General features: G+C 35.3%; 2 protein-coding genes across 4 annotated transcripts in view; one reads left to right on the top strand and one right to left on the bottom strand.

Annotated features, from left to right (window-relative positions):
- Positions 1 to 22,940, bottom strand: part of METTL8 (methyltransferase 8, tRNA N3-cytidine) — an 89,648-nt gene that overhangs the window by 23,629 nt on the left and 43,079 nt on the right. Inside the window, exon 1 of one of the 2 annotated variants that reach the window (XM_048061566.2) lies at positions 1 to 139. The exons of the other annotated variant lie outside the window; for it this stretch is intronic. The gene's annotated coding sequence lies outside the window, so the exon portion shown is untranslated. Of the gene's footprint in view, positions 140 to 22,940 lie in introns of those variants that run through there. 2 annotated transcript variants of the gene reach the window in all.
- Positions 47 to 22,940, top strand: DCAF17 (DDB1 and CUL4 associated factor 17). Of its 2 annotated transcripts, none has more exons than XM_013171149.3 (14): positions 47 to 260; positions 1,412 to 1,515; positions 2,905 to 2,995; positions 4,668 to 4,807; positions 5,875 to 5,953; positions 6,113 to 6,202; positions 8,315 to 8,422; positions 8,934 to 9,039; positions 12,569 to 12,711; positions 14,043 to 14,152; positions 14,564 to 14,654; positions 16,208 to 16,291; positions 17,403 to 17,558; positions 18,350 to 22,940. In XM_013171149.3, the coding sequence occupies exons 1-14, from the start codon at positions 114 to 116 to the stop codon at positions 18,536 to 18,538; spliced, it is 1,638 nt and encodes a 545-aa protein (XP_013026603.3). In that variant the 5' UTR covers positions 47 to 113; the 3' UTR covers positions 18,539 to 22,940. The 2 variants fall into 2 exon arrangements, with proteins under 2 accessions (XP_013026603.3, XP_066855599.1); XM_066999498.1 differs by lacking the exon at positions 47 to 260 and adding an exon at positions 919 to 957.

Here is a 22,940-nt window from a genome sequence, read left to right as displayed (position 1 = left end):
CCTGCTCCGCGTCCCCTTGCGCTGGGCAAGGCCCAGGGGACAGCGTGGGGTTCGTCGGGCGGTTCCGGGAGGCCCCAGACACGGGAGGAAGCCGAGCGCTGCCCGGCGCCGGGATGTGCCCTGCCGGCGGTAGGAGGGCCGCCCCCCGGGCTCCCAACGCCTGCCGCCTGCTGGGCCGCAGGGCCCAGGGCTTCTACGCCAGGGATGCGGGTGTCGCCCTCAGGACGAACATGGGGCTGCTCAGGAGCCTGATCTGCCAGGTAGCGGGGCCGCGCAGGTGGCTCACAAGTCTCTGGATCACGCTAACAAGTTTTTGGGGAAAAAAGCTGGAATTTTGCTGAAGAGAGGGAGAAATGGTTAAAATTATTTCATGAGACTCAGACCTAGAAACATACACAATACTGCGCCGTACAGAAACGGGAGAAGCACTTGTATATCTAATACTCCTACTACGTAGAAACAGTCTTATATGAGATCTTATATCGCTTATTTCTTACCCTAACATGGCTTAATATTAAATTTGCAATGTTTTAGGGAGCATCAGTGTTAAAATTGAATGAAGTTCTCACAACAAAATAAGATAATTGGCAGAGGTCCTCGGGTAAACATAACCCTGAAGTGTCAGTGAAATTTCTTATAGAAAAATAGAAATTAAACCACTTACAGACTAAATTTGATTTATTTGATTTTGTTAACTGATAGAAATGTATCGAATGTGATTGTGTGGAAGTGAACTGGTGATTCTCTTCTACCTAAAAATTCATTTATTAGAAGTCAGGTAAAGTGGCCACTTACACTACTAGATCTAAGGGCGTGCAAGGGTTATTGAAATAAAAATGAGCCCACCTGATTCTGATTTACACAAAAACCTTTTTTTTTTTTTTTTGTAGGACTGAAACCTTTGTTAGTGATACAGAGCTATTGATGTTTGTGATGCATGCAAGTAGCTCTATCAGTGTGAGTGGTTTATCCCATCACCATTTCAGGTCCTTTTTGCAAATAACTGCATAAACAGTCTTTTCTACTTTTCACACAAATCACCATGAGCAAAATGGAATCAAGTTCAGTAAATTTCATTACATACAAAAGATATTTATGTGCATGATTACACAGTGGAGGATTTTATCCTTGATTGAAAAATTTTCCATTAAAATTGCCAGTTTTAATGCAGACAAGTTAATGACAAAATATTCATTGCACATGCTGTCCATAAGCTAATAAAAAGATGTTTTAATTTAGTTCTTAGAAGAGAAAAATCTTCCCTAAAAGATGTTTTGATTTGGTTTAAAAAAGAATCCTTTATGTATTCAGCAGGAAAGGTTCATTTAAATTAAGTTACTAAGCTGCAGGAACCAAGTATTTTCCCAAGTATAATTTGTTACAAACTGTTGCAACCAGTGTCTCTTTTTAGGAAAGTACTACATTCAAGAATGTTTGGACGACTCATTCTGCATCTCCTATTGCTTACGAAAGAGGAAGAATTTACTTAGACAACTACCAGTGCTGTATTAGCAGGTAATAAATTTACAATTAAAAGTTACCCCAGCTTATAGTTTTAATACTGTGACACTGTTTTTTAGAAATGTAGCTAACTTTGCTCATCCAAATAGTCCTTGTAAATTGAGTGGAACGTACTTATGAGGAAAAAAATAACTGGATACGTAAATCCTTGTTAAATTACACTGAAATTCCTTTGTCTCTTAACGTGACAACTGCTTTGGTGAAGGAAAGCTTTTGTGTAACTTTTATGCTGTGTAACTATAGGTTTCAAGTACACTTTAGGGGTTTCAGATGATGAGCATTTTAGGATTTTGCTCTAAAAAGACAAATGAACAGTAATTCCCTTCTTTGTGATCCAGTAACCAGCAGTGTGCTGGTGTGAATGTGTCAATGCATCACAAAATCAGCCTTTGTAACAGGATTGGTACGATGTCTACAAACTCTTCATTAAAGAAGTAAAGTATCGTTCATACAAAGGTACAAGGTGCTGAGTACTTGCTGCTTTTAATGCATGTTGCAGATCAGTTCACTGCTCTGATGTACTACTCTCCTATTCCATGAACTGCTGCAGAGGCACAGCTCAGAAGCCGCTCGGCACAGGGCAGGATAGAGGATGCGAAGTCCTGCTTACACCAGTCCTTGTCCTTGCTCCTTCTACTTGTGAGGGAAGTAGTCGGGACTGGGAGAACTGTGTTGCTAAGCTGTGGTCAGAACAGTATTGAGACAGTGTAATATGATACGTAAAAGACAAATTATTTTATCGGTGTAAACCGCTAAGAGTTAGTTAAATTAATCTGTCGTTTGCTCATGGTAGAGATAGAAATCTTGCCCATGTTTCATTCATACATTGTCTCAATGCTTTCCAGTACTGGGGTAACTTGTCTAATGCCTTTCAAGGTTTGTCTTTGTTTCATCCTTAAGGAGAAAACTATGCACCCTGTGAAGATTTTATTCTAGTAGTAGTTTTTTTTATAAATATTTGTACATGATGCCATGCCTTTATACTATGAAAGGCAACACTGAAAGTGCCTCAGGGGAAGGTTCCAGGATAATCCTTAGTTTCTGGAATATGCTTTCTTTATAATGTCTATCTCTAAAGTAAGAACATTACTATTAATTGTAACTTAAAAAAATAGGAAAGGTTAGGTTTTAGATATTACTTTACACTAATATTGTTTATTAGGCTTTATTTTGAGAGCAATTTGAGATTAATTATTAGCCTAATATTAAGCCTAATGATCAGGCTTAATTTGAGAGCAGTATTTACAAAGGAAAAAAGGTACTTAGATTTCTGACTTGCCTAAAGAGACAGGATTTGCAAAAGTGGAAAAAGTGTATTAAATGACTTGTTGATAGAAAGTAGTTTATAAAATAGATTAATGATTAGCAATCATTTTCCTCCAGCATTGCCCAAGAGCCAAGAATACTTTATCAAAAGCCGAAGTGTTCTAAGTCAGAAAAAATAGAAGATGCTTTATTATTGGAATGCCCACTGGTAAGATTACTTTTTATTAGAGCATTGTTGTGGAAAAACAAATTAATATCTTTCAGTGGAATAAATTTAGAGCATTCTTTTCCTGTGAACTATTATTGTCAACATTTTTGTGGAGTTGAATCATTTAACTTATGTTTATTTATTTTGAGAGAATATTTAGAGGTGCACTTCTCTGAATTTCTCAACAGTGCATTTGAATGCTTCTTCATGATGAACGTCTGTAGAAGATTTTAAAAACAGTGCTATTGCCTTTATGCTTATGCAATTCTAATTCCTTACAACATAAATTCTGTTTTAATATATTATTTATTTTTGAGTTAGCAAGGGCAATAGATGGGAGTTTGTTTTCACCAGATCTGTTAACATTAAAAAACAAAAAACAAAAAAAAACAAGGCAGATAAACTAATGACCTATTAAGGCAACTCTGTTGCTTTAAAAACAAGAGTTTGTTTTTCAGAGCAGCTTTTCTGCTGCTTCTAGTTAATAGATTACATAATTTCCCTCTTTTCTTCCCTTACATTCATAGATATCTGTATATAGATGTTCAGTCTTGCTGCAGTATTTAGACTGAAGCTTATTCTGTTTTCTCTCAAACAAAGGTTGATTTTAAGAAAAGTTGGACAATTCATTTAGGCATTTTCCATTGAGTAGTGTAAAGAAAAGAAGGAAAAGTATTTCTTTAGTCATGGGTTGTTCTGTTTGGTTTGAATCTTGTGATTCACTTAGTGGAATTTTTAACTATTAACGTTTTGACAACACCCTGCTGGGATGTAGTCTGGAATATATGAGGAAAAATAAATGAAAAATGCAAACAGAAAATCCACAGGATTTCTGTGTTGTTCTTTGTAGTGCCTATGGTACAGCAATATTGTGCAATTTGAGTATCTTTTAGTTAATGTTGAAATCTCTGTTCATTGCTATTACAGGTGGATTTTCCATTTGACTTCAAACAAACAATTTTTTTCATATCTACAAAATTTTTACACATTTGATGTCAAGCAGTTAGACTTACAATCCTTTGTCTTCATGGGGTGATTTGTTGTTCTTAGCTTTTCTGAAGCAACTAATGGTTGCCATATATTTTCACCGTTTCATAAGAAAAGGTCCTTATGGTTACTCATATGGTACTGATATAACTTAGTTCTAACAATCTAATTTGAGCACATAGATGAAGAGGCTGGTTTCCTTAGACCATAGAGAACACTTCCCTTTCTAGAGGGTTTTTTCACTTGTGCACTGTCCGTAGAGACTAGGAATATTAGCCCCACATTTGAGGTGCCAAAAAATAAGCATCGTGAGGACCATCCTCAGCAGTTCCTGTTGAGTTGCCTTTCAATGATTTATTTTGCAATACTTAGTTTTCTCATGAAGTTTGGTATCAGTTAGATGAATTAGCAGTTATACTTCACTTATGCAAGGAAAGGAAGTCTTAAACGATGTGTTTTCTAGAAAAAGTAACTACCTTCCAAAAAATATGACAACAGATTAGTTATGTAATAGTCAGCAATTTAGCACAGACATGAGCGCATAGATCCGAATGTGATTTGGAGGAAGCTTTTCACCTTTAGTTTTTGAGGAGTACATATACACTTTTGTTTTCTTGTTACTATGTTAAAATGTTATGTATATTCCTGGTACAAACTTCTTTCTGATAACCTTTTTGTTATGTAGGGGGAAATGCTTCCAAATCCATTAGACTATAAATCTTCACTTATAGTCTTGACAGCACAGAACTGGCTTCTGCGTCTCTCTGCTGACAGTGGGGAAATACTGGAAAAAATATACCTTGCGGGCTCTGGCTGCAAATTCAGGTATTAACATTGGCAAGGGTTTATGTAACTAACCACCATTAGCACTAAACTGGAGAAAGGGAATCATGTTTATTTTGCAGTATATTAAGCTGTTCAACTTCTGCGCATTCAGAAAGTATTGTTTTATTGATAATATATGCGTGGGGAAGGGCAACATCTATAATATTTAGCCAAAGGATATAAAAGTAATTTTTTTATTGGAGGAAATTTGCACCAAATACAGAGCAGAAAAAGGGTGAAATCCCAAATTCCTCATCAAACTTCACCCTATTTTCCCAGATCCTTTATTGCTGCCGGTCATTGAACGTGGTGGAAATATACTACCTTCGAAACACTCCCTGCAGATCAGAGGAATCATAGTTTTGGGAGTTTTTGGAGTGAAAGACAGCTCATAAAACCTTAGGTACCCACTCATACATATCCTATGATTGACTACAGGTCTATTTGTCTAGCAGTTTTCCTGGAGAACTGTTCCTGCACTCTGTTTTCTTTAGAAGAATTTCAGCAGCTAAAGTATCATGGTCTTAAATTTGGTGTCAAGTTCCACAAAAGCCACAAAAAACAGGCTACTATTTACTTTTCTCTGACAATTTTATAGCTGTTAATATTGCAATAGACACATACCAGGAGAGGACCTCTAAGAACTATAAAACAAACTGTATAAAGCATAAGAAAAATATGTTTAAAAGTTAAAGTAAGCAGTTTTTAACTTCTCTGTAGGGTATCCATTTTGTTCTTTAAAAGCAGAGCTGTTACTGCTTCTGAGCATGTTTTTTTTCAGTTCTCAGAAGTAATGATCTTCTTTAGACTGAAGGATAAAAAAGCAGTGATTTGTGAAGGGAAGGAAAGAAAGAAGACAGTGAATGTTCATACTTTCAGAAGTTTTTTCACAATCCTGTTATGGAATAAGCCATTCCTGGTATCTAGTTCTGTGGCTTTTGCATTATTGCAAAATCTGCATAGTTACAATAGATTATATTTTACATGAAAATTATTTTAATATTATTATTTAAATTTTATTAAAGGATTTTACAATGATTAAGATAGGCCTTCCTTGTCACAAATAGGTACCTCAGCTGGGATACTCCTCAAGAGGTAATGGTTATAAAGTCAGCTCAGAATAAGCTGCCTGCAGCATCACGGCAGGTAAGTTTGTTGAAAAACTCTCATTTTTACAAAATCAAGAAATTTACAAGGACAGACAGGGAGACGTTACGCTTTGTTACTATGGTAGAAGATAATGATGTCCCACTGCTAATAAATGCCTCAAGTATAACAACTATATTCAATATTGTTCCTTCCCAGGCAGGTATCCAACAGTCTGTACTATTCCATCTTGCTGTATTCCAAGTAATACCTCTTTCATTTATTGGAATGCTAGAAATAAGCAAAAAGGTAAGTTCAGTCTACACCATAGTTGTATGAGAGGCATGATATAGGCTATTCTCCCAGGATTTTGGAAGTCTTACTTAATGTTTTGGATGCTATTTTTTTAATTAGCACTAATGTTCTTTTAGTGTCTGATGGTTGTGTTGGGGTAAGATTAATAATTCCAGAAGAGAAAATGCAAATGCGTAGTTATTGCAATACTTCTTGATGTGTAGGATTTCAGAATTCACTTCGAGGAATTATAAGAATTAGAGAACTGTAGAGTGTTTGTAGAGTTCTTTTTCTCTCTTTAAAGATAGATATGCTTCTGATCAGTTCCTAGTAATGGCCTATGAATTCTATATACAGTTACAAATGTTTCAAACTTGAATTATCATTGATACTGGGTGGCAAAATATAAATATGTGTATTGATTTATGAATCGAGGAAACAAGCTTTCTGAGGTTGGCTTGTGACCTGTAAGTAAGTGTATACATTAGGCGACTGCAAGCCAGATGACAAGTTTTAGTGCACTGCTGAAAAAATATGTCTATTTAAAGTCAAGGGAGTTCTAGATACAACTTAAATTGGAACAGTGTGAACATGCAGAGTCTGTCTTCAAAGCTCTGTAAGCTACGGTCTTATTTAGAGTCCAGAGCTGTTTAGCTCGTGCTGGGTTGGGTTGAGGCTGTAAAAAGAGAATGAGCTGGCGAATGAAAGAAGGGGGGTTCAACGGTTTTTCATTTGGGACCATGAATGGTTAAGGGCACACTTCTGTTCAAAATTAGCATTTAGGACTGGAAAATACAAATCTTACCAGTATCAAGGGTATTCTCAATCTGTTTAAGTGGTGGATGCATGCTGGATTCATCATGGTTATAGCAGGCAGAATGTAAGAAAAAAAGTACTTATTCCACTGGGGCTGTGCTCATCATTGGAGTAATTGTTACAACTAGGAATAAGGCTGGGGTAGAATTTGGAATTTGAGAGTACACCCAGAAGAGGAAGCAACCAGCAAATGCAGTGCCAAACCTGATACGGATCAGTGGGATGTAACTGTTTTGTTACAGTTAGGATTAGGATTACTCTTGAAGACTGCAAAATGAACCCAATGCAACAGCTTTGCTGAGAGGGTACACTACAATAAAGTCTAATTTCAGACTAGAAAGGTCTCAAAGATAGAAATGAGAGTTTGGGACTAGGAGACTATTAAAGTTTGGGTATGGCACCTTAAGCTAACAAATGCACTGAGAAATTAACATAAGACTGAAAAAAGACAAGGTCTAAGGGGTGAATTTACCTTTCAGGAACGAACTGATCACTAGATCATTGATACAGTTAAGAATTAGGAGTATCCCAGCTTTGGTTATATTTTCTTGAATTACATTTAAGCCTGTTTTAACCTTAGTTTAATAGCTTTTTGTACAGTGATTCTGAATAAGAAATGAGAACTCTAGTCTTCCAAACATCTCAACATGAAAAAAAAATTAACAACTTTGCATGCTGTTATTCATTAAATATTAAGAACTAGGTTTTTTGTTGTTTTTTTTTTTTTTAGTGGAGATGTTCTAAGCAGTAGCACAAATGAATACTTCATAATCATTAAAAGGGTAATCAGCTTCTCATGTATGTGTCTAATTTGAATTCAGAGAGGATCCTGTATTCTGTGACAGCTGGATAGTGTAGTTTTAGTACAGCTGTACACAGTCATAAAGCCATGATTAGACTAGTATTTTACCCTGGTGATGAAGAAAGAACAGAAGATACGAAATCAGTTCTTTTAGATTGAACTGTTAGCTTTGCTATCGACTTCCTGTGGGATGCTAGGTAATAAAATCTATTCATCTCTTGTAATAACCGGGTAATATGATACAAAGACATAATGAGAACTAATCAGAGAATAAATGTGCTTGCAGAATATGACTTACCTAATTCCAGGTGTTACTGCAGTGCAAAGTATTACAGAAACTCAGCAGAACAGATGAATTACAGAAACCTTCTTAAACTAAAACACTGGTCATAGGTTTTGGTCAGAGTCAAAAAGGAAATTGATTGCATAATTAAGTATGTAATCTCAACATTTTGCATTCTGTCAATTATTTCTTCTTTAATAGAATATTTTTCTTTTCCTTTTTCCAGATATTTGGTAATACTGTTACAGATGTTGATGTTTCTAATGGAATCCTGATTATAATGTATAGCATGGGTCTGGTCAGGCTCTATAGCTTCCAGGCCATCACCGAACAGGTAATGTGAAATTTTTCATAAAATCCATGCTATGTTGTGTCAACAAATCATTAACATTCATGTAATGCCACATAAGTACATGGGGATTGTGTCAAAGGATAGAGTTCTTGCCTAAATCTATTTACAATCTGAATGTACAAATGGATGCACTGTCAGAAAATTCTCCTCACACTAGTCACAGGTTGCAAAGCATGAGAAACAGAGTCAAACAGGCATTTAAACACATGTAGAGAGGAGTTCTGTAAATGCTAGACCAGGGTGTGATGCTTTTTATATACGTGGTCTGTAGTTACAGTAGCAAATGCTAAGGGTAGAAAATGATGGGCATGGAAGATTGTTTGATCTGAAACTGAACATCAATGAGACTTTTATGTTTGTCTTCTTCCTATAAAAAATCAGATGTTAATTCAAAAATAAGACTTCAAGCAGCATCTAACAAGATATGGAATGCAGCAGTAATGGAGCACTAAAAATATGCATCAATAAACTGAATTGTTCTGCATTATTTTAGTTCATGGAACAGCCGTTTGATTTGGGATGTGAATTCAACTGGAATGGTCAAGTGGGAGTTGTAGGAAAGTATCCATTTGGTCTTCCGTTTAACATTAAAATAACAGGTATTTATGATCTTTGTATTATCTTGGCTTACATGGTTTATTTATGACTATTTTTAGCAGCAAGAACATTAAAATTACTGTCCTTAGATTGTGCTGCTATGCTTCTGGTTTTTCGTTACAGCAAAAATGTGCTTTGCTTTATTTGTAATTACAAGAATTAATTAAATAGGACCCAACGCAAAATGTTCCATGATTTTATGATTCTGTGACTTGCCTAGAAAATTAGTACAGAAACTAGGTATTTGAAAAACTTCATAAGCAACACAAAGTGGAAACGCCTTCCTTGTTTCTGAGACACAGCTGCTCCTGGGAAAGAGGAAGGGCTAGGACAACTGTTAGTAACACCCAAAAACTGTATATAGTACATAAGCAAAAGGTGTCAATGGAAGTTTAATCTGACTTGAAGAGTCAGAATTCAGTGAGACAGGATATAACTTGTCCAAGTTGCATTTTGATTTTTCTAATTGTTGGAAATGTGCCAGTTTCAGTAAAGTTAATTCCCGAGGAGAGAAGAAAATATTTCTTAAAAACAATTCTTATGCCTCAAATCACTAACTTATGAATGTTCTGCTTAATGTAATGAATTTAACTTCTTTGAAACCAAGCATTCACTTCTGTTGGTGCATTGGAGATTAGAATTTGATATTACGAATCTTAATAATTGACTAAAGTCTGAGACTTCCTGTGAAATGTTTTTTCCTTTGAAAATACACTTTCAAAAGCTCAAGTGAGGCACTTGAGAGGGGGAAGAAAAAGCAGGTTTCACCAAAATCAAATAATGCATGCTTTCTTTCCTTAAATTTTTGACTGTTTCTGTATTAAATGACTTTCACAGGAAACTGTCCCCATAAAATGTTTTTGATCTTTATGTTCACAAACAGTATCATGTAATAGGATCCAAAACAGATTTACATAAACTTCAGGAAATATAGACAAAGATAAAATGCAGACTTAGTTAAAGCTTTCAGTTATAATGCAATGTTTTATCAAAACAGAGTGTGATAGGTTGCTATAGTTGATGTCTCAGGTTCTGCAAAAAGAAATTTCTCCTCATTTTCCTCTGCTAAACCACAATTTAATGGCCCTATGGAAAACATGCTGTGGGAGCTTTAAAAGGAACCCTGTACTAGATATGTTCTCATGTCTTATGGATCATTATAGTTTTTAGTTTTGATATTTAAAACCAATGTATTGGGGAAAATATTTTTGATCTTGAATCGCATTCAAGAATTTGTGGTTAGGAAGTTTTGAACTTAGGACAAACATTTACCATGGCTGCTGCTTGCAGATAGTTGCATTCCTGTGGTTTTTGAGCTTTTTTTTTTTTTGAGAATGAGATGGCTGACTGACTCTTCAGTGTAATGTAATGCTCCAGTGAGTGAGATTTTAACAGTTTCAGAGTTTAAACTTGTATTTACTGTAATTAAACTGTTCATAATTTTCCTGCTTATTTAGTCCTAGCTTCCCTACAGAAATTGCCAGAAGGGATGGCAATTAATATGGTGCTATTTTTATGGTGCATTAGGTACCCAAGAGGAAGTACAGAGAGATCAAAACACATAGGTTACTATGTACCTACCACAACCTTTACAGCTATTGACTGGAAAGAAAATTGATTTTGGTCACAGTGGAAGGAATGGAAAATGTAGCTATAAATCTTCATCGTATCACTTTCTGAGTGTCCAGAACTTAAAATTATAGCTTGATTTATTATTTTATGATTCAGTAATTTAAATAAAAAACAGAAGATATTCTGCTTTTTTTTTTCCACAACATATTAGAACAAATACATGTTAGTGCTGCCAGAAACAACTTTGTGGCTTATGCTTAGATGAGACTGGAGAGTTCTAAGGAAACGAACAAAGAGGCTCAAGTGGAGCCTGAAAACTTGTAATGCTAGGGAAAGAACTCAGGAACAATGAGAATAGGAAATGTTGAGCAACAAGAACAAGTGACACATAACAGGAAAGAGGGAGCTGAGTCAGCAGAGTCACGCTATTGCCATGGTTTAGGTGATTATGACCTTGCAGTGTTTTGCCAAATGAGCATAAAAAGACAGGCATATCTTATGAGCAGCCTATACTGCTTAGGATTGCTGTATTACTGAAAACCATTTAAATCTATCATTTAGTCCATCCACCAGAATTTTTGAGGGACCTTTTTATTTTAAATAAAGAATATATATAGTTAGTCTATGGGGTAAAATGTTAACAAGTTTTCTTGGCCTGTTTTTCATTGCCTGACAGATATGAATAAATGCATATGCCTCCATTCTCAACATTCTCCACATTTTCTACAGCTGCTTCAGTTTTCATAAACTATGTACTTTGTTATATCTCACACAGGGTTTTCCATTTCCTATAGTCCAAAAGACAACTAGAAGACAATGACTCTCCAGCTCAGGAAAGACTTCCTTTCCATGGACAGTAAAGTGATTCCTTTCAATCTGAAGGGCTAAGTTCTTTGAAATATGGATGAAAGAAAAAGAAGGAAGCACTACATAAACCTAATTTCTGATGTCATGTAAAATCTTGGCACTGTCAGGGTCTGGTTAATTAGCTGGACTAAGCAGGGCAAGGACAAGTCAGAATTTGGGTGAGACCTTTGGAACAAAAACAAGTCTAGATAAGAACCTTGTTCTCATAGTAATTCAGCTTGGGTATTTATGTTCTGCCTGTTTAAATGTCCATGCTAATTACAGATTTTCTCCCCACTTTGTCCTTCCTCCCCCACCCCTTTTTTTCAGCACTTCTCTGTTCTGTTAAAGAGAGATGTTTTGGTTTTTTTTTCAGTTTAAAATTGATGCAGTCATAGCAGCTGTAGAAATTGCTTTTATTTAGCTATTTGATAAAAGTTATAAAACTCTGTGCAGAGTACATTTATTTTCAAGATGCTTCTCTCACTTAGTACACAGAAGACCTGTAGGAATGGCATATTGTATCTCTGTAATTTATCGCAACTGAACTGAAGGGAGAACTATGTTCCTTTTGCCATCAATTACAAGAATGCTTTAATTTTGTTTATGAACTCAGCTACAGATTGAATTAATTGTGGTCCACACTATTTTGTTGGATTACATAAAAGGATAAGGAATATTTGGATTCAGGTATCCAAATATCCAATAGTGTTAAGCACTATTTTTCTCAAGAGAATAGTGACCCTTTCGATATGTAATTTGATCTGTTCTTAAGTCCACTGTCATTCAGATGAGATGAATTAATTTTAAGTGTTTGCTAAGTCTTTGCTTATGCAGCTCATTTGGAGTGAAGTAACTCAAAGATACCAGAAGGGCAGTTCGGCATGAAGATCTGAGAACTCAGTAACTTTCCACAGGGAATTGCAAATGTATGCCTGGATGCTAGGTGAGGAAGTGTAGCTAGTGCTAGAAAAATTATAACCGCCAATGGATTTCCACTGGTCTTCAGAAGTGCTGAAGATTAATAACTTTGTTTTAATTTAGAATTGTAAGCATCAATAGAATGATGATTGTTCTGCTACTGATGGTCTTAACGTTACCCAATATTTGCAGATACCCCACCTTTGCTATTTGAAGCATCTTCTCTGGACAATGCATTTCAAATTGGAGGTTACCCTTGGCATTATATCATCACACCTAACAAGAAAAAACACAAAGGAGTCTTCTATATTTGTTCTCTGAAAGACAATGCTTTGGTAATATATTAAGGTAGCAGCTTCTCTGGAATGAATGTGTTATCATGTTTGTCCTCACCTCTCCTTCTGAGTAGTGCTTGAAGTAACAAGGTCCTTCTTTTCCAGCGTGGCACTGTCACAGGGATCACCCCACATTGTTGTATCTGCTATCCAGTGAAGTCATGTTTTCTCCCGAATTAGTGTTGCTTCTGTGATTTCTTTAATTCCAATACAATCATAGCACTGACAGTGCTACGTAGTGCTGTATTCCCATCCTTATAGACTCTAGCATAATCTCATACCTGATTCCTTGCATGGTAACATCTTAATGCATTTTTGACCGTTCAGCCTACCAAGTGGCTTGACAAAAGAAACATTTTAAGTTTCAAGAAACTGCAGAGTAAGTGTTCATAATGTGGTTTATGGTTTATTCTTGATTTGTACCTTCTCTCTCTCTCTCTTTGGAAAGGCTTTATTACTCAGCTTAATCCAGCATGCCTATTTATTTATTTAATGTGCTGTTCGTCATATGTTCTTTTGCGTGATATCACCATCTCAGGCTTTATTTTGGATCTGCTTTTGACCTGAAGATACTTCTGTAGTATCAGCAGCTTCTGGCCTCTTAGTTCATGATTCTTCACTAAAAAACTTCTCATCTGTGAATGTCCTCATTTCTTTTACTAGCCTGGTTGAATCAGTGATCCCTCTCCTATCTCTTTTTATCTTCAAAACATCTTTCACCTGTAGCTGAAGATTAATTTTGATTGAAAGGGACCTGGGCAATCCTTTCTCACCTGTTTTTTGTTTTTTTGTGTGTGTGTTTTTTTTTTCTATGTGGGTTCATGATTTGAAATCCCACAATTTTGACCATTTTGCTGCTGAAATCACAAGCTATCCCAGGCTTACACATTCCATAAATACTTGCATAAAAGAGGCTGAGTCTGAGGTGTGATGCACAAGTCCAAGTTTGTACTAATGCTTTTCTCATGTCTTGACACAACTCAAATTGCTAGAATTGTTTGAGTGTTTGCAGAATGTTGGGTAAATCTTAATATTGTATAGTTTTAGGAGAGGTAGGACCACGTATAATCATGGTACAAGTCCATTGCTCATTGCATATTTAAAAAGTGTTGAAACTGTTCCATGGAATATCCATGAGAATTAGAACTGTCTGAGTCTTTTATTATTATTATTATTATTATTGATGTCCACTGCCATCCTTTCTGATCTTGTTTGTCAGCAATATTTATAAATCTTCAGAGGAGCATGGAGAGGAGCTGAGTATTTCATCTCTATTAGATCTGTGAGACTTTAAGTATAATAATATTCTAAGCTTTCCCTTCCTTCTTCAGGCAAAAAATGGCATACAGGATATGAAATGCTGTTCACTGGAACCTGATTGGATATATTTCCATCCAGATATGTCAGGCAGAATAATCCATGTGGGACCAAATTTGATAAAGTATGACCCGTTTTTTCTTCAAATTTTACTTTAATTAGGTGAAAAGTTGTGTAATTGCATAAATTCAGTAGTTTGATGATTTGTGGACCAAAGCACTGTCATCAGCTCCTAGAAAGTGGAAAAATGATGAATTTGTCAGAATCGGGAGTCCTGGTAGAAACACCTGCAGATTTCTACATGATGAGTGTGGGCTTTGGCAGTCAACGCTAGATTACGATATGAAAAAAAATCTAGGACCACTGTGTTAAAAATTTCACTGATACCTGTAAATTACAAAAATAGCTTATTTCAATTTCAGTTATTTGTTGGTTTTAAATATACCTGTATTTTTTATTAATGATAAATATGGAATGTTTGTTGCAGGTGAATTTGAATGCATGACTCATTTTGTGATTTCTCTTTCTTTTATAGAGTCTTGAAGCTTAAGGAAGTTGAAAGTAATACAGACCAAACAGAAATTTCAGAAGACTTTATAATTGTGGCTAACAGAGAAGAAAACTGTGTGAGTTTAACAGGAATTTCTGATGTCTGAAATCATGGCGCATGATTTTGAGCAATACATGGGGTTTTTATGTATATTAGTAATTGCTGTGTTTTATGGGCATAATTCAAAACTTTTTGAAGGATGTTCTTCATCTTCACTGGACTTTTATTAAGCTGTAGGAAAGAAATTTTTGAAAACAAATTACATTTTCTGGATAGTTTTTTGAATCCTCAAGTCTTTTCTTAAGTTCTCAGCATTCTTTATGATGTGTAGTGTAACTATATCACTGATGTAAAACATACAAAATGGTGACAGATTTCCTTCAAATGAAGGTGTTACGAAGGATAATTTTGTGCATCTCTGGTGGTCTGGTAACTTGATCATACAAATGCTAGAAATGTTTCAAGTCTTGTAACTTAGGGGTAAGTCTTTATAAAAACAGAGACAGTACATTGCTTCAAAAAGTCTGGCTATGCACACCTGTCACTCCCTTGTGACAGGTTTGGCATTCATATAACCCCCGGTGAAGCATTTCAGTGCTGCAAAATAGTAGAAGATAATTCAGGGACCAAAAAAAAAAAAAAGCATCAGTTGGTCAGAAGAGTGCAGAAACGTAGAACTAAGCGTCAAGGGGATGATCTGAACCTCTGATAGAAATGAGCTGTTAAATCACCTCAGTTGTTTCATGACATCTTTTAGATTGTTTTTGTGATTTTTCTATCACAAATGTCAAAAAGCTCAAAGAGCACGCTTATGAAGAACATTTTTAGTAAAGCCTGGAACTTTCATTTTGCTTCAGCATACAAAGTTATCTGTTATATAAAAGGAAGGCTTTTTTATATAGTTTATGAGTGCTGTAAAGTCCCTGAGAGTCAGTGATATTAATTTTGAAGCTTTCTTAGAATAAAAGTTTGTGTATTAAAAATCTGTGCTAACTCAGGAGTAGTTCTTCTATTAAGTTCAGAAGGGATAAGCTTTATCTTGTAATGGCTTGCCTTTTTTTTTTTTTTTTTAGAATTTGTTTAGAAAAGTTTTTGTTGAAATAAAAGCTAAGAAATTAGAGTTTTTAATCCTGTCTGTGCTGGACCTTTTACTTTTGACCTCTGTTAAGACACTGATAACCCCAGTTTTGAATATTTCTGGCATTAATGATGCCCAATGGAAGCAGCTTGTGGTGGTTTAAGATGCTACTTTCCCCATCTTCTGGAATTAAGTTTAAGAAGCAAATTGGTGGTGATTTAGCTGTCTTAATTCTCATTCCAGCATTTTAGCTCCAGTTGCTTCTGTTTTTCTAAAAATGCAGTAACTAAGAAACTTTGCCACCTCTATAGGACTGAGAACCTGTGAATATGAGTAAGATCAGTAGTGTCTCACCAAAAGCCACCAAGTTCATGAGCCCTCACAAAAAAGAGATGGCGGCAATAGGGCCATGTGTTGCTAGTGTGTAAAACAAGATCCCAGAGTTTAAAGCAAAGTCAGAAAGCAAAAGATGTGAAATAGACACGTTGTCAAGATATGAAGAAACTATAATGCTCTGAAGTCCTGAGCCATTATTTTCTTTTTCTCCAAAGGTGAACAGCTCTGTTACTGTAACAGCTTCTGGTCGAGTGGTGAAAAAGCGTTATAACTTGCTGGATGATGACCCAGAACAAGAGGTAACTGATGTACTGAATAAAAACAAGTCATGGATTATTTAGGAAGTTTAGCTAGACAGCAGTCATTCCTGTTACAGGTGCAGTGTCTGTAACTATTAGTTGTATTAATCTTTGAGTTCTTTATCCGTGTTCTGTGGCTGTCTTTGTCTCTTTGTCTTAACTTCAAAGTATCTCACTCCACCCTCTGCCTCCCACTTGTTTTCTCCATGGTTGATGTCTGTTCTTTGGATAGTCTGTTTCTTTTAAGAACTGAGCTAATGCCCCATGACACCGTCATAACTCCATGTGACTACAGTAGCACAGAAATTAAATGTTAATGTGATGAACCATTACTCTTCTTTCTATTCAAACACTTCCTTTAAGCATTTATTCCGAAGTATTTTATGAACTGGAAGAAGAATATTTTTTCCCTGCTTTAAATAAAAGACTAGAGGAACCAAGTCAATATAATCTAAATACCTAAACTATATTTTCTCTACCAGCTACTTTGATTCGATTGCAGGAGAAGGTATTCAACACTTCCCTTAAGTAACTGCTTCTTGAGAGTGAAAACACCACATGCTGTGTGTTGAGTTTTCACACACACAGCCTCTTCAAGAGGCTATGAAGAATATTTTGTAGCTTTCTATCTAGAGCTAGAATAAGCACAATGGTTAAAATTCATCAGTTTCTGGCAGTTATTTCTGTTCTTTTTTTTCTGAGGAAAAAGATTTTACTGTCGTAAAAATACAGACAGTTCTCCAGGTCTGTAGTTCATTTCTATTCACCTCTTTCAATATAATAAAAATTACAGAGTCTGCACACTGTATTTTTTCTATTTCCTGTACGTTATATATAAAATGCATCAATTTGTGCATTAAGAGTGTTCAGAACATCACTTTCTTCTCTTTCAGTCTTAAGGAGTTTTGCTAAAATACGTTAGACACCTTGTGCTGGGAAAGATGTCTGTTGTGTATCAGGCTGGCAAAGTTTTCCTTATGATGCCAAAAGACTTAAGAATTAGAATTTTTACAAATCTTCTTTCACCTGAAAGAAATAGCTGTACAATTTAGGAAGAAAGGAATGTGAAATTATGTTTCATATATAAACTTGGTTTTCTTTTTTTCCTAAGACTTTCAAAATTGTGGACTATGAAGATGAATTGGATTTATTATCCACTGTGGCAGTTACTCAAATAGGAGCTGATGGAAGAGCTCACCTTGACTTACACTGTAACGAGCAGGGGATTCTACTTAAGAGTATTCCATTACTGGAATCCTGGGATGTGGTGAGGAGAATTCCTTTTTTGCTTGTTTGTGTTTTTTGTTTGTTTGTTTACACTAACATTTCCCATATCTGTTTATCTACCGTTTTGCATTAATTTTTTGTCTGGATTTGAAGTAGATATATAAATTGTGTTTCCAATTGTTATGGATGAGGTTTGCACAAAATAATAGTCGTGACTCTAGAAACATAAGTATTGCATCAGAAAGTACTTCATTTATCTGAAAATCTTCATGATTTGAAATCAATATTTGCTGGTTGGTTGTGTTTTGGTTTTGTTTGTTCTGTTTTTCTTTAAGTCCTTCTGAAGTATTTATCAACTTGAATACTCATTCTCTGGCTAGTTACATAAGTTTAACTTTACAGCTTGTAAATAGTCTCATTAACTTAACTAGAACTACTTATACATAGAATTAAGAATAGACCCCACTGTGTGTGTATTTGGAGAGATGCAATGGGCAGTTCATAAAGTCCAAGTTTAGATACTAACTTAGATGGTCTGAATTATTCAGAACCTTTGGTGCCTCTTTTATCATAGTGCATATAGGCAACCAAGGATCCTAACTTAACTACACTGCTTTAGCTTGTGCTTAGATTCCTAAAATAGGCATGTAGAAAACCTCTGTAAGTTTTAAAATTCTGTCCCTTTTCTGGAAGGGCAGACTGTGTGCCCCAAAACAAATTCCCTGTCTGATCAGGGAGATAACACGCACACGTGGAAAATGGCACAGGCACAGTACTCTTAGTAAGCTGTGGAAATGGAGACTGAAGTCAGAATTATTTTTCTCATTTCAGACTTACAGTCACGAAGTTTACTTTGATAGAGACATTGTGTTACACATAGAACAGAAGCCTAACAGGAGGTTCAGCTGTTACGTTTACCAAATGGTCTGTGATACTGCAAAAGAAGATGAATGCTCACGCCATGAAAAACCAGAAAGAGTGTTTTGTAAAAAAGGAGGGAGAATTTTTGAATATATTTAAGACATAACTACAGCAACTTCAATTTGGATGTTATTTAAGGACTTCATACATATGAATTAGTCAGCTACTCTTTTTCCTTCAGTGTTTAATTTTAACATTTTGTACTTTTTATTTTTATTTTGTTTTATTTTTTATTTCTTTTTTTCTCTCTGACACTGTCCACTTGTTTGTAGTCCCTAGTGGCTTTTCATGTGTTTACCAGTTCATCATTAATGCTGGCTATAGCATTTCTTGCTTCTCTTCGGCAACTGCATTGAAATATTGGATGTCAAGGAGAAAGATGTAGACTTACTGATCGTCTACCATCTGCTGTGTTCTGTCTTACGTAGTTTTACCTATGCAACTTTAATATAGACTGTTAATTAAACAAAGTATGTAAAACTGGAGAGGATAAATTTTATATGTAGTATGAAAATGGCAGTCACCATTAAAACACTTAAACAAAATCCTTCTGTTGGTTTTGTCTCACATAAAACCACTTGAGTTTGCTGGTTGTCTTTGTTTTGGTTTAAAGAAATATGAATAAATGAGGCATGTTTACTGCCTTTTGTATATGTATATATATTATTATTATTTTATATGTATATATTTAAAAAAAAAAAGACACTTTTCTGTGTTTCCCCATATTTAGGTTCAGGAATTGTTCAGTCTGAGCCAAAGCTACCATGTGTGCAGCATGTCTGATACATGAGAGTTCCATGTCATATACTCATTAAAAATACAAATAAACAAGAAACAAGCAACCCCCAAGCTGTAGATTTCGTGGCCACAAAGTATGACCATGCAAATGACTAAAGGCAAAGTGACCAAATACAAGTCAAAGACATCCTCTGGGAGATTTAAGATGGTAATAAACAACAGTAGAAAGAAAGAGCAGCAGCAGCAACACTCTACTTGCACGCTACCTTCATTAAGTTTTCACTTAATATCCAGGAAAAGGCAGATGTCCATTATGCTACTATGTAAGTATCAGGGAGATAAGAAGGCAGAAATTAATATGAATCTATGGGGTCCAGCACTTAGGCAGAAATTTCTGTTCTGAGTGCGTATGGGTTATTTATTTGTAACTAAATTTCTTTCACTAGGAATCTGTCTCGTCAGTCAATGGTAACAAATCTAAACTACTTTACCATGGACAAGAAATATATAGCCTAACTGAAAAGTAAAGCTATAATTAAAATTCCTTAATTATAGAAGTAATACAAAGAAGACAACTGCTTTCTTTTTTCAGATACTCAAAAGTCCAACAGTAAAGGAAAATAGAGGTGCAGTAGTATATAAACAAGAGAAAAGATTTTCCTTTCCTATTGTTTTCCACCTGTGTTCTTGGCATAGCACAACACTCTGCCTCTGTATTCCCCGTTGTCCTCTGTCCTTAGTCTGCAATCTAATGACCAGAAGTTGACCACTTGGAGAAGAATGCTATAGAGCTGTTTTTCATGATACTCCTCATCTCTTCATCACTATTTTTGACGTATGCAAATTGTTCTATATAGCTAGTAACACAACTGATGAAATTTTACTGTACTGTTGACAAGTTGGATATCTTTATTAATAAAGAGCTATTAAATGAAAACAAGCTGATGATACATAAAAGATACTTAGTAAGGAAAAGTACAGTTGCCAGACGGTTGTGAATCATCTGTTTGGGGCCAGAGTAGATGGGGTGAAGCAGAAACACTGAGGCTATTTAACAGCTGATTTATTTCAAGAAAGGCACAGTAACCATTTTGCTAGCCTTCAAAAGTATCATGCAATCCTGAAAAAACAGATTTCAGAAGGGACAGTAGAAGTGGAAACTTTCCCAGATTTGGATAAAGCAGAGAATTTTATGGGAGACTTTTGCAGTTAATGACTATACCAACCCCACTACCACCATGTGATATTTTTGACATTTTCATGACATAGTTCATTTTCTTTATTAGTATTTCATGATCATTTCTGTTTGGATTGTTAAAACAGTTATTCCCAGAGCAAGATATTTACACTTCATTAGGGGATTGTTTATTAAGTAGCGCATGTTCTGTTCATGAAGATCAGCTTAAGCTTTCAAGATTCTGCTATGCTTTCCAGTGACTTATTTTGAAGCTACTGTGGACTTGTGATAGCATGCTAAATCAACAATTGTACATAGGTGTCCATCTATTGAAAAATGCAGCAATTTATAGTGAACAAAAGTCAGACTAGACTTTGATGAAGGAGATTATGGGCTTTGTGTAAGAAACGATCACTCTCTATACACAGTATGTTGCTAAACTACACATAATGGCATATGTTCTATCATGGAAGGTCGCACCTAGATGTTTTCATTCAGAAACAGGAGAGATGTTTCTGTTTAAGTTATTTAAGAAGTGAGAATCCGGAACAACTAGCCCTGAATACTTTCATGAATATACTCACAGCCCTACTTATAAATGGGCTGGGACACACCAGAGAATCTGAATCAGTGAATGCTCATGTGTTGTGCTTTTCAAGCTGTGAACAGCAGTGTTGACTTCTGTACGTATGCGAAGCCCCAGAACATTCTAAAAATAAACTTTTGTTTAAAAGGGATGAAAATCCTGACCACAAACCTATAGTTTTTTACATTGCAGAGAATAACCCTATGTCTGAACCAAACACAAGTATCTGCATGCTTGTTGGCAGCCCACCTGAATCAACTTTTTATTTCAAATTAAAGCCTGAAACAAAATCAATCCACCAGAAAAATGTAGTACTTTTCATTGCCAGGAGATTTTGTATGTAAGACACCTAAGCATTTTTAGTCATTGCTGCTGGCAGAGCTGTACTACTATGTTGTGTCAAATTGATACAAAATCTGAATAAAGGCATTAGGTCTGACCTGTAGACCTATGCTTTCATGTCCATATATGAGGAATGTAGAGAACTTTTCTCTTTTTTCTAATGTAAACTAGGTTACTTAGAAATCTGTTACACAATCTGAATAATTCAGTACGTTTAAGAGTGACAGTATTTGTAAAGTTGAGAAATTTTGAGGATGCTATTGTGTTTTCCATTACAGAGATAAAAAAATATTTTTGCCCAACATTATTATCTCTGCAAGCACCAAAGCATGACACTAGTACGAGAAAGCAAAAACAAAATTGTTCTGAAAACAAAAACAAAAAACAGTAGGAATAAATTCTTCAATATATTTTGTTTCCAATCTATAAATTCAGAAATTAAGATAAAATAAATTTAAAAAAATATACCCTTCACAGGCAGTAGTTAACTCCTTTATTATCAGGAAATCCATTTACTGATAATTTTTTGATTTACAAAAAAAATCGGACTAAAGAACTATTCGTGTGAAATTCTGAGTTCCCTTACTTACTTTGTTTTTCAGTGAGTGCTTATGACTCATGCAGTGGCTTCCAGAGTCTGTAGATAGGGCCTCAAGTAATTAGATCAAATACAGTCAAAAGTAACTGGACCAAGTATGTACTTTAAAAGATTGAAGCTGAAAAGCTCACACTTCCATTATTTTCACTAGCAGTAGATGCACAAGAAAAAAAATATATATATGTATACAAAAAAGGTAAACATATACATATGAACTGTTAACATAAGTAGAGATTCTCAAATGTAGATTTGTATAAACATAAATGTATAAACATAAAATTGACGGGATCTTAAGCCATTCTTGCCAACGTTCCCAATCAGGGAATCACGGACGCTTTCTGCATTTTCTACGTTTCTTTTTCTTCTCTTCTGGGTATGTCCTGTTATTTTAACAGCATAGATTCTGCTCATTTTATTCTCATTTTGCCTTTTATTTTCCTCTTGTTATTGAGAAAAATACCTTCTTATTACTTAACAGTAACTGAAGACCACTGAAAATTCACCAGCAAGAAACTTTTTTTTCCTTCTTGAACTGTGAGAGCTATTGCACGTGATGGAAAAGCTTATGAACAAATTAATTTGCTTCCCAGTTCTGATAGAGGTTGCTATTAGGAATATCTGGTAGAAAGATATACCACCTGTATAGAGTGATATGTAGAGAGACTGGGTATTTTCTTAAAGACCAGTTGTGAGGGACTGATGTTAGCTAATTAAAGCAAAGTCTCTGGGCATTCAGTAACTAAAAAAGTCATGGACTTGTGAATTCATTTGGGATTTCCCTTAAGGTTGTTTGATTCCTACTTTCTTCTGCTGCCAGTATGTATAAAACCTAAATGATATAAGCAAAAACAGGAAATAGTCAAAATGTGACTTCCTAAGGCTGAGCCACAAAAAAAACTTATAGGGCAGTGACTGAGTTCTTTTCTTTACAACTGTCAAGTATTGCCACTGTCAGAGGTATAGTATCTTTAAAAGGCTTTATTTTTTCTGAAGGTGTGTGGATTGATCTAATATATGTGTATCGATGTCTTGCTAATAAAAGTCATGTGGTATATCTGTA

Source organism: Anser cygnoides, chromosome 6 (genome assembly GCF_040182565.1).
Source record: "Anser cygnoides isolate HZ-2024a breed goose chromosome 6, Taihu_goose_T2T_genome, whole genome shotgun sequence".
Lineage (NCBI taxonomy): Eukaryota > Metazoa > Chordata > Aves > Anseriformes > Anatidae > Anser > Anser cygnoides.
Note: the sequence above shows the minus strand (reverse complement) of the source record. Positions and strands in the feature narration are given on the sequence as shown.

What these genes read in the sequence shown, in the direction of transcription:
- DCAF17 (XM_013171149.3), top strand. Translation starts at nt 114, where the DNA reads ATGTGCCCTGCCGGCGGTAGGAGGGCCGCCCCCCGGGCTCCCAACGCC. An exon ending in TGCCTGCAGCATCACGGCAG is followed by an intron (nt 5,954 to 6,112) that starts GTAAGTTTGTTG and finishes GTTCCTTCCCAG; the next exon opens with GCAGGTATCCAACAGTCTGT. An exon ending in CTCTGAAAGACAATGCTTTG is followed by an intron (nt 12,712 to 14,042) that starts GTAATATATTAA and finishes TTCCTTCTTCAG; the next exon opens with GCAAAAAATGGCATACAGGA.